This window comes from Vanessa atalanta, chromosome 20, assembly GCF_905147765.1.
Source record: "Vanessa atalanta chromosome 20, ilVanAtal1.2, whole genome shotgun sequence".
In the NCBI taxonomy this organism is placed as follows: domain Eukaryota; kingdom Metazoa; phylum Arthropoda; class Insecta; order Lepidoptera; family Nymphalidae; genus Vanessa; species Vanessa atalanta.
The window spans coordinates 6,001,286-6,013,624 of record NC_061890.1 but is presented as its reverse complement, the minus strand read 5'-3'; the positions used below and the strand labels follow the sequence as shown (position 1 = coordinate 6,013,624).

Sequence of the window (12,339 nt, the reverse complement as noted above, 5' to 3'; positions counted from 1 at the left end):
ACCTAGTTAATATTAAACTTACACACAGAGTATTTAAATCTGGCTCAAATGATCATAGTTATTAAGATTGGGCTAGTTACGATGGCCGCTAAGATAATATGAGATATATTTACATAAATGTGACGTCAATATAGATTTATTAAGGACTTTATTTGTATTGAACCTCGTCCGATATTTAGCCTCGGTGGCTAATTTCAAGCATTATTTATTTCGTCATGCATAATCCGACAGTAGGGCCATCAGAGACTGCATTGACAACGTGCAACTAACGGTGGAACCGTCAGTCCGTGTCCGAAAATTTGTTAACAGAAAAAATGCCTAATTGATTGAATTGATTGACCTCATATTTGAAGCTGTAGTTTAATCATATGAATGAAAATAGGTTACTAATGTCGTCCTGACCGATCTAGACCACGGCGACCAGTCTCAATGGAGACCAGCCAACTACGCAGGACATATAGTGCACAACCGCAGAGGCGCTCTCTATTTACATATTCCGATGGAACGGCAAATCCGCTCTATCGGTAAGAGTTCAAGCGCAATATCAACGGCTTTCCGTACTTTCCGTGGCACAAGTGTATACACACTTCCAATATCCAGACTCCGGACTGCTACTGAGATGTTTTTAACAGCAATACCGAATAACTGTCTAAGCAATATAGTCTCTATAGACCAAAGAGGCGGTCGATGGTCACTGACCCTGAATTTTGGCTATATAGAAAAATTATAATAAAAAAACACTATATTTAAAATGCATATAAATCATTAGTCTTGCTGGATTATTTACTTGAATATTGATTATTTTTATTTTATTTTACATACAATACAAACAATAAATTAAATCGTGTAATTACTTAACCTTTTATAGATTTCGAATAATTTATTATTATTCAACGAACAACAATTTACTACTGAAAACGTGATATCAAAAGAAAACTATATTAAAAGAATACATATCACATCAACACAAAAATATATTCGTATACGGATCTACTAGATACTAGATCGAAACACGGATATGGTTCTTTTGAAATATGTTTAGTTTGATTATTGTGTTAACTTCTAAGTCGATATGATTTCACTAGAATAATTAAAAAAAATTGAAGTATCACCGGATACGAGAAACTGACTGACTGTTTTGCGAGTCAGATTTATTTCGACGAATTTAAGTTATATTTTGATGTATTTTATAGCCTTAAACAAGTTTAATCAAGAAAAATTAAACAAATATGTATTCAACTGTAAATACTAGAAATCCAGGACTGTAAAATGTCGTTAGGTTGTGAATCGTCAAATTATGATTAATATCAATATTAAGAAATGACTTTCGCCAAACCAACGCGCCAAAAAGGAAATTATACAAACAAATAACGTTATGATTATAAAATTACCAACCAATAAAATCATTGGTATTTACAATTTGATGGTAAAATATACATTTCATTAATTTATAACAATTATAATAACGGATATTATAATAATTAAATACATACAAAATATATTATTGAATAATTACGATTATAGCTTGATAGCGGCGAGTAAATGTTAAATATAATTTACAATCACGAAATTTTTATTTTTTTTTATGTTATACGAGCAGGAGGCTCACCTGATGGAAAGTGATTACCACCGCCCATGGACATCTGCAACACCAGGCGGGTTACAGGTGCGTTGCCGACCTTTAAGGTTGAAGGTTGGCATGAAGACATGAAGGTTTCCAAGTCGTATCGGTTCGGAAAAACCGCCGGCGAAAGCTGGTTCCACAGAATGGTTGTGCGAGGCAGAAAATGTCTTAAAAATCGCGCTGTTGTGGATTTTCGGACATCTAGGTGGAAATCGAGATGGACATCTAGGTGGACATCTAGGTGCCAAAATCTTAAAATAAACTTTAAGATTTTGGCAATGCTTCCGGACATCTAGGTGGACATCTAGGTGGACATCTAGGTGCCAAAATCTTAAAATAAACTTTAAGATTTTGGCAATGCTTCCGTTAAACTGAAAAAATATATATTTAACTATATTTTAATCCTGCATTCCTGATAGTTTTATTTTTGTATTTTTAGCCATCGTAAGAAGTAGTAGTTGTGTGTTATCCATGTGTTATATTAGAATTCATAATAAAATAAGTCAAGGTTATTTTTTGAATATTAAATAGTCAAAAAATCATGACGATCTATCAAAAAGATAGCACAGTACGTACAGACACTGTGCTATCTTTCTGATCGCCGGTGGGTCTAACTAGAATATATATAATACTAGTTGTCTCCCGTAGCTGCGCTCTTATTTTATATTCTCTCTTATTTTTATATTTTTTGCGCTGGGTTTGTCGTCAAGTGTTATGTATAAAAAAGTAGCCCATGACTTTCCTTGGGGTTCAAGGTAAGCACTAAGAAGGAATCCCTTAAAATTAATTTCCTCGGGGAATTAAATAAGAGTTGAAAGTTTGTATGCAAGTTCAATATAGCTCATGTTAGAAATATAAAAATTTAGGTATTTAGGCTTATGTTAGTAAATCTAAGACACTCGTTAAAACCTAAGAGTGTAAAATTTAGGATGATAGTATGTATGAAATTGTGTCATTTTTTATTTTAGAAATATGGAAATCTGTGTTTTGGCTTCTACTTATCTGTAAAAAACAGCTGTTAAAGAGTTTTTGAAAATCCATCTCCAATGAGGTTGTAATACAGTTGAACGTAGGTGTCGATTAGATAGTTGGGTATCTGAATAATGTTCTGATTTGACATACAAGCCAGTACACGGCTAGTAATGCTATAATTTGACACTTACCTATTCTGTACTATAATGTAAAGTTTTATTAAATTGTTTACGCTTTTAACTATATTTTTATTCTGTTATAGATGTACTGATTGATTTGCAATAGAGATTAAGAATAAAATTAAAAGAACAATACTCTCAAAATAACCTTCCAGTCTTAACATAAACTTAAAAGTCATTAATTTATTTAAATATAGTAGAACTTCCGTTAATATCGAGCCGATTTTCTGTAAGACATACAAAAACCGATCTGCATATATAAGATGACTTAATACAAAAGATATATTAATACATACTATGAAATAAACACACAGGTATATGTGTTTATTTGTTCCAAAAAACATAATCAAGTATATTATTTGCTAAATACATGTATGCCAAAAATTATACCCGATACGTTTTAAAAAGCTATGCGGCTCAGTTTAGTTATTCTGTAAGAAGGAACTCGAAACTCACTCAAATTAATAATTACTTATAAAATGTATTGGGTACACATATCATAATGGCGTATAACTAATGATGTAAAAAGTCGCTGGTTCGAACTTACCCCTTGGGATATTGTCGTCCCCACTCCTAGCATAACCTTTAAGCCTAATTGGAGGGACAATTAGGAATATTAGTAACTCCTTAAAAAGGGGTATTGCTACGATTTTTTATAATAAAAAAAATTCCACGTCGAGTATCGAAGTGAATTCTTACAGAATCGCAATGTATATATTTATTGAGTGAAACAGTCAAACACATTCTATGTAAATTAATATTTACTGACATTAAATTTAACTTATCATATTACAAGAAAAAATAAATCATAAATATAAACATAACTGTTATTGTGATCACCGATTTATTTAAAATGAGGTGGCCCAGGTATTGCCAACCGATTTTCAATTGAGGTATCATCAAAATACGAATACTATAATTTCAAAAGTAACTATATGTATTTTTGTTACCATCATGATAAAAACGCTGAACAGATCGTTATTAAAACTAACATTATTATAAAAACGTTATTAAAAAAAAAAAAAAAATGTCGAAGGAAATCCTGCGGAATACATGAAGTTACATATGAATGGTTTAGTATAAAATATCTATAACTTAAGCATATTTCATTTCTAACATAATAATTACATTCGAAAATAAATTACATGAATAATGTTAAGTAATTTTTGATGTTGCAAATGATCTTTGAACATTATAAGTCAGTCAGAAGTAATATAATCAAAATTTTGTGATTATTATGTAATAGCTGGTTACAGAGTGTAAATAAATTAAATTAATGTTACGTAACGGCTTTTAAGTTAATACTGATTAAACTTTTTCGGTCATTATTGCTTTGACATTTGAAAGAAAAAGGCAGAACTTATTTAACTAATCCTATCAAACTCTATAAGTAAGGCCGACCGTTCAAGAAACGTTTCAATTTGCTTAGTAACCAGAATGCTAAAAATAAACACAATAACAATTAATCAATCTCTTTTTAAATATATTCGGCTATATCGGGCTTAGGCTTTATTGTATTCGTATAGATCGCTAGTCACAAATCTCAGGTTAATTTTTAATTAAGGCGTTTATTTGTAAGTTAGTTTCGTCATACCAATTGCCTTCAAAAATATTCTTGATGTAAACATTTCAAAAATGAAACAATAATAATACTAATGCACATACAAAGAAATCAGTCGACAAAGGTCTTCGTTAACTTATCAATAACAATTCTTGTCCTCTCCGATAAATACTGATCTATCTTTCCCAGAACTTTCACGAAATGTAACATTTTCTGAACACCCTTTTTAAACTTTTCCAATCTTTCTGCACTCGATTGCTCTTCATATCTCAAGGAACGAAATGACATTGGAGATCCTATTTTAGGCGGTTTCAAAGCTCCCTGAAAAGGTCTCAGCTTTGGTACGTTCAACATTGGTGTTCTTAGCCTCGGAGGTTTTAATTTCGGAAATCCTAATTTAGGTATGAAGCCACTGGGTGGAGCGATGGCTACTGGGGCTAAGGAATCACCCAGTCCGTCCTGATCGAGATCTTGTTCGACGACAATCTTCCCATCTTTAACCACTTGAGGAATTGCGTTGTGAATCAAATTACAGAAGGAATCAACGTCAAAATGTGAATTACTTCTAAATAACTCAGCTGACCTTGAATTGGAGATTTGTGCAGGATCCTGAAACATTGGAAATATTTATATAGTTTATGTAAGTATTTAATATAAAACATTATTTACATTAAAGGATACAAATGACATTTATATTCGTACTATAAAAACTATGATAATTTAATTCCGTTTAAAAAACAAAACAACAAATTTTACTATTCATGATCGATTTATCATGAATACAATCGATTATCATGAATAAACATTGCAATCGCTGTTTAAAATTGTAATAATTAACGAGTCTAGTCTTTTATTCTACGAGTCGTTTTTTATAATGTATTTATTTTAGGAAGTCAGCTGATCAAATGGCCGTGCTTGGCCAATATACATTGTAATAAGCACATATATTAACTCTTACACCAATTACTACGGAATGCTATTTTTCTTGTGCCTGTAATTACATTGACTTACTTAACATTTAAACAGGAATACAGCATTGCAAAGTATTGCTGTTTTGCCATTGGAACAGGCCTACACAAAGCCCTACCACAGACTGGACTAAAACCATCCAGACCGGCTAAGGAATCATTCCGAATCAACGAAGATGTCGTCTGGAGTCTACGGCTTCTAACGGAAGTTAATATTTATACATAACACTATCATATCTAGATTTAAAAAAATATCACAACTTAAAATGTGATTCTGCTTGGTAATAAAACAGGAATATAATCGCATGAGCCGAGATGGCCCAGTGGTTAGAACACGTACATCATAACCGATGATAGCGGATTCAAACCCAGGTAAGCGTCACTGAATTTTCATGAATTGAACTTGTGTTTATAATTCATCTCGTGCTCGGCGATGAAGGTAAACATCGTGAGGAAACCTGCATGTGTTTTATAACAACAAAATTGTGTCACATGTAAATCCACCAACCCGCATTGGAGCAATGTGGTGGAATATGCTCCTAGCCTTCTCCCCAAAGAGAGAGGAGGCCTTAGCCCAGCAGTGGGAAATTTACAGGCTGTAATCTGTAACTAATGATGATGATGACCTCCTAACCGATTTCGGTAACGACTGCGTTCTAAAGGGAGACTAGCCATCTTTGAAAGATATTATAGGGTACAAATGTGTGAGCAAACATAAGTGCACTCATTATTTCCTCACTCTCATATTCAAACTGCAAATAGAATCTTTCGATAAAAATTTCAATATAGGCTCCAGGCAATCCAGGCTTTGATATAAATCCTGGTCTCCGATCTTTTAAACTAGCCTCTAGAACTGTCATCGGTCAGGTGACAAGAAAATCTAGGACTGGTAAATATCTAGCAATTATGCGGGCGTATAGAAAAATTGATTTTATATTAAGAAAATATTCACACCTCGTCAGATCCACAGTCAATTGTCACTCGGAGAGGCGGAGGAGCGCACGTCATCAACTCGACCTGAAATTCACTTTACTTTACTATCACACAAATATTTTAACTTAAAATTTATATTAAAAAAAGAAAAAACGTTAAGAATACACATGTTTAAATTAATTAAGTTTTGAAGTGTTCCAGGACTGTATAATAAACTTTTAAGAACCGACACAGCCTAACACTAGAATTAGAACTGATATAAGCATAAACTTATGACCCAATTCGGGAAGCTTGAACCGAAATATAGATCGAAAACATTTTAATCACATTTGTTATCATCACGCGAAACCAATCGTCTGGCGAATTTCGAAATAATACTAACCATCGCAAATGCGACAATCGCCACGTACCGACACATGCTAGCCGTGTCGAGTTCGCGACATTTTTACTAACATCAAATATTGAATAATCACGTTCGTAATCTGAATTGCACCGTCAGCGATTTTGGGTGGTCCCGTTCGTGTCAGCAAGGTTTTATTTCATTATGTATCAGTATAGTCTTTATCTACCTTACGTGATACTATCCGATGTGATAGGAATGTGTGTATATAATTAAATTGTAAAATGCAATGGTTGTCCAGTATTTGTTACGCTGGTACATTAGTATTGCATCTTATTATAAAACATTATTTTGAGAATGAATTTAAGAAGACACGCGACGCGGATAATTTTGGTACTAGCAGCTGTGAGCGTTGTACAGGTATGACATTTATATCATTATCCTCGATTTTTTATATATTTGACTTCATTCTAGCAAAAATAAATAATATGATATAGTTTTTTGAGATAAGTGTTTTTACTTGTTTAATAAAATTCTACTATGTATTTATAAATTTAGGCAACACACATGATATACCTACATATATAAATTTATAATTTTCTTTTATAATAATGAACATTAACTTAGACTTCTACCCATCGTTAGATGCTTCTGACTATACCTATTTACTTATAGCATACAATGTATTTTCCTAATTCCCAGTTACAAGCCTATAACCAGGAAACCATAGCCGATTTCCAAAACATTTAAAAATCTATCACCTTAACACACTTGTACTTCTGTAATTCAAATAAGACGGAATACCGAATGAAGTTCTTAACCCTTAAATGCGAATAAATATATTTTATTATTATTTTACAGAGCAGTATATTAAAAAAGAAATCTCTCTTAAGTCCACTGACGGAGACATGTTTCACTTGCAAGCCGGAAGACAAGCCGTTCGCGTGGCCTCTAATATCACAGTTCATCAAAGTAAAGGACGCTGTCGTACGCGCTGTCAACTCTCTTACAGATAAAATTAGTAAAGGAAAATTAACCTAGACATATTTAATTTTAATTTCAGTGTAATTTAAGATAGTTATATTATTTATTATAATTATTATTAATAAATGTATGTACTACGTACCGTTGATGGCACCAGCAAGTTGAAAAGCCGCACTATTTGTAACCTATCCTGTTATTCCACTGTCAAACTAGTTTATGTATTTTGCTTTGAAGTTACACTTAAACTTATTTACGCTCGAGTTGAGTCGAACTGTAGATACGTCATAGATAGTAAAGTAAAGCACGAGCCACATTAACAGGATTTTGATGATATCTTCAAACTGATGACATTGAATTTATAAAAAAGAAAAAGATAATCATCTAATTAAAGCCTTTATTAACACAAATAAAAATATGACAAATGAAATAAAAAATATAATGTCATAATAAGCTTTGTAAATGGCTAATATGTAAAATGTTTTAAGATTTTATAATAAAAAGTAATTTGTGTGTTTGAATTATTTGTCGCAATACTCACGAATACGTTTATGTTCAATCTTATTTAAATTAAACTAGTTTTCGTCGGAACTTCGTCCGAGTGTTATCCAGGTCGCATCGTAGGTTTTAAGTATAATAAGCCTATGTTCTTCCTTGGAGTTCAAGCTTGCTTTATAGCAATTTTCATCAAATTAAGACAGACGGACAATTCCTTTCGCATTTATTATATTTGTATTTATGTAAATAAAATTATACGCTTCGTCGTGATTTCAATTTTCGTATATGTTTAATTTGTGTTTTTGGTACATTGATATTTTATTGTCACACTAAATATTAATTGTCCATTGTTTTCGTATTCAATGTACTGCAGAAAGTGCTCAAGTTATTATTTTTAATTTATATATATATATATAGTATAGTTACGAGTGTTATTTATCGAGAAATGCTCGAGATATTTTGGAAAGACTACGGTTATCATGATTGTCTGATATTCAATTATATTTTTCGTTACTAGCTATTACTTATAATCCTTTCATTTTGTATGTAATGTGATTTTATTTGGTTATATGCTCAGACAAATACACACAAAGAGCATTCAAACTACAGCTTAAATAATATAATAGTTAAGATAGATTTTTGTAAATAAGACTTGTTGAAAGGGCTTTAAGCAAAAATATTGCTTGTATTGTTATATTCCAGTATGAGGGAGCCAGCACAACATCACAGGCACAAGGGGCATTACATCTTAGTTCCCAAGGTTGGTGGCGCATTGGCGATGTATAGAATATTTATTTTTTAAGTTACCAATGTCTACGGTGACCACTTACCATCAGGTGACCCATTTATTTGTCCGCCTATTAATGCCATATAAACTACATAATAATTTTGTTATTATTCAACCAATCATAATCTACTGCCGTCAGAGGCGGGAGACAGAGGCGTCTTCCAAGATGCGCTGACGTACCAGGTCATCCACCTTCCATTTCTAGCCGATTCCTGCCATTTTCATCAGATCGTCGATCCACGTGCAGGAGACTGACTGACTACGCTGCATTTACCAGCTCTAATTATAAATAATTAATAACAACTTTGATATATTTATACATTGTAGTTGTATTTAATAATAAAATTTAACTCCTTTCATTTATTATTTATTCAATATCCGTATAAATGCGTCTAACAGATGCTAAGCCGCTTATATTTTTACCAAACCCAAAGGCTTTTTGAAAAATATTGCTCTCTTAGCATTAATACCGCTTTTGTGGCAATATATACCAAGTTTTAAACTAGGTTCTATAACATGAACTCTTAATGCATCCTTTTACTTCTGGTCCTTAAGGACCAGTTAAGGAGCAGTTAACTGCTCTGTTACATCTTTGATTTGGGCTGATTTTTTAAATTTGTGAACAGTGACCTGTCGAGTCAATAGAAAGACTATATACAGAAGTTAGGAAGGTCAGAATGACATCGCTGATGCCGATGTCACCGTACCCGAATGCCGAATGGGTCGAGTAACTTGGGTACAGGAATACTCATCAGAAGATGCCTTTGACTTATTTGATAGAATGGATATTAATTTTGTTCAAATTTTTATTGGATGGATTTCGATGGTGTCTGTAAAACGGTGTACAAGGCTCTTTACTTTAATAAAATTTTTGATAATATCATAGTTTTCCTCCTATAGGTACCTCGTCTTATACGTTTAATTTAGATTTTGAATTTGAGCTGTAGTTATAGATTTCAATTCTGAATAGAGCAGGAATCGATTAATCTCTGCTATATTTGCCCACATTTGAAGTATTGCCACAAAAAAACTTTTTATAACGAATTCTAACATTATCCGCTATAAAGCCAAATCTTAATCAATTTTTTTAAGTATAATTTTTCAAAAAAATATGCAAAGTATGGGGTAGTCACTATTAAACTACTGTTGTTCTACTATTATTGTTTAGTAAAAATACTACACTAATTGATAAATTAAATTTATTAAAATAGTGTGATGAAGAATCCTTCTACGTTAAAACCTTCCCATATCTATTTGTCATGATTTAGCATAAAATTATTGTTACTAATGGTAATAGTAATAATGTCACAATATAAGGATTCTAATCCTTATACTGTCAGTCATATTTGCGGCACAGATATTTTGCGCTTGCTATGCATCGCTTATGGTTGGGACCTTAAAGCCATATAATTTTTTTCATTATCTATTCCCATATTCCCCAATATTACAAACGTGAAATTGCGCGTGTATTTGTTTGCTCATCCTTACTTACTCATATCGGAGTGATTCTTTTACTTAGAGATAACTCATGGATGGATGATGCACCCACAGTTTAAAACACCCGGGTAAACTCATGGTTCAGAAGCCAGTTATAGTATAAATCATTAAAAGTTGCAGTTTATTTTAACTTTTTTATTTTATAATAAATTATTACAATAATAGTTTTTTAAATCGAATAAATTGTGATGTAGTCAACGATCCATCCTTCTTGAGTTTCAAAAGTTTTTCTAAAATATTTTTGTTTAACTTTGATTTATTTAAATTCACCTTAAATGGCTTTAATTGTGAACCCAAAGCCTTTTGCAACTTGGTTTTTCCTATTATCGGGACACGGATAGGTTTACTTAGTTTTGTCAAACCTGGTAATATTGGTGGGAGAAGTGGAGGTAAGATCGGTAAAATTGGTAAGGGTAATTTAGGTATAAGCGGTGGCAATATAGGAGGAATTATTGGCAGAAGAGGTAGTTTTGGTATCCACGGTATCTTGGGCAATTTTGGTAATATCGGTACTTTGGGTAATTTTATTAATGTCGGATGTTTTATTTTTGTTTTTACTGTAGGACTTTTTAAGGATAAAAGAGGAGGTAATATTGGAGGAAGCAGTTTTTGTGGTTTTAATGTTCCTGGTCTTATATTGATGGTAATTGGCGAGTGATGAGATGTTTTCCGAATAATCAACGGACTCGAGGATCGTTTCAGGTCACCGGATATGAGACCAAGATTCAGACAATATGAAGTTTCTACCTGAAAATCAAAAAAATATTTAGCTAATATAATATAGAATATGAAATTATGTGATCTTCATATTAAAGTTCACAGTTTCTGAAACTTAAACAGCCAAACTAACTAATTAAACTTCTTTCTTAAATGTAAATATTATTAATGAAATATATGAAAGAAATTAATATATCTATTCGAATTTTAAAAGTATATCATATTGTTTAAGGGTAAATAACAATTCAAATGTAAATATATACCATACTTTTCTTATTCCGAAAATAAAATAAAAATATCTTCAGAAAAAATGTAGTTCATAAATATAAAAATAGCTCAATCAAAGAAATTCTCAATACTTACTAAAAATATTAAATAAAGAAATCCAAAACATATAATTCTTTTAATTTTGTCTGTTGCCATTGTTTACATAAAATCGCTTCCACGTGCACTTAACTGTGGTTTTAGATGAACTGATCTTTTAGTGATACATTATTCCTGTTATCTTAAGATTTGGATATGATTGATCACGTTATGCAACATTTAAATACCAATGATCACTTGAGCACGCGCCGTACTTGAAACATTTCTTTGGAAACATATTGTTTTATGAACAAAGTTAATTTATCTTTCTTTATAGAATCTCTTTGGCATATTGGCTTTGTGAAAAATCACTTGCCACGGATTACTTGTTGTCTAAGGATACTTTAATTTGCCATTGGACAGCCATCTCTCATCCTTCATTTGTAATCACAAAAACATGTTTTTCTCGCTAATAACTGAATATTAAATGACTGGACCCAAACTGCCTACGGATAAATCTGATAATAATGGTTTCTCCGTAGCCTTCATTAGTGGCTTACAAGTATCGAATTTATTAAAGGAATAATTTTTTAGCATATTTTACAGCCCGCCGTCTGATTTTCTGGCCGGCATTATATTCTTGTGAATATATATATAGAAGTTCCAATCAGAAGCAATTTCTTAAAATTTACACAATCTTCTGAAGAAAACATGACGTCTGTTTTGTGATACAAGAATATGGAAATCTTTCACAACCTTCCTGATATTCTTGGAAATAAATATCTAATCTTCCTAGTTAAGATAATTCGTTTTGAAATTTAAATTTCAGAACTTTACAAAACAAAAATATTAAAACTAAACGTAATTAAATTTTAAATTAAACATCGATTTCAAGATTCCCCTTATTCAAACATAGCGGCGTTATTTCAACATGAGGCATCATTCACAACATAAAATTAATTTGCGGAAATCTTCAATT

General features: G+C 31.9%; 2 protein-coding genes across 7 annotated transcripts; both read right to left on the bottom strand.

Moving 5' to 3' along the window:
• Positions 1-3,308: 3,308 nt before the first annotated feature.
• On the bottom strand, positions 3,309-6,857 carry LOC125072038. Of its 6 annotated transcripts, none has more exons than XM_047682515.1 (3): positions 6,807-6,857; positions 6,259-6,321; positions 3,309-4,945 (listed from the first exon to the last, which is right to left on the bottom strand). In XM_047682515.1, exons 2-3 carry the CDS (start codon positions 6,310-6,312, stop codon positions 4,448-4,450), a joined length of 552 nt encoding a protein of 183 aa, XP_047538471.1. In that variant the 5' UTR covers positions 6,313-6,321; positions 6,807-6,857; the 3' UTR covers positions 3,309-4,447. The 6 variants fall into 6 exon arrangements, with proteins under 6 accessions (XP_047538471.1, XP_047538472.1, XP_047538468.1 ...); XM_047682516.1 differs by lacking the exon at positions 6,807-6,857 and adding an exon at positions 6,648-6,670; XM_047682512.1 differs by lacking the exon at positions 6,807-6,857 and adding an exon at positions 6,565-6,613.
• A 3,616-nt stretch (positions 6,858-10,473) lies between these two features.
• On the bottom strand, positions 10,474-11,970 carry LOC125071971 (protein app1-like). The gene is made up of 2 exons (XM_047682423.1): positions 11,421-11,970; positions 10,474-11,087 (listed from the first exon to the last, which is right to left on the bottom strand). The coding sequence occupies exons 1-2, from the start codon at positions 11,478-11,480 to the stop codon at positions 10,494-10,496; spliced, it is 654 nt and encodes a 217-aa protein (XP_047538379.1). The 5' UTR covers positions 11,481-11,970; the 3' UTR covers positions 10,474-10,493.
• Between the last annotated feature and the right edge of the window lie 369 nt (positions 11,971-12,339).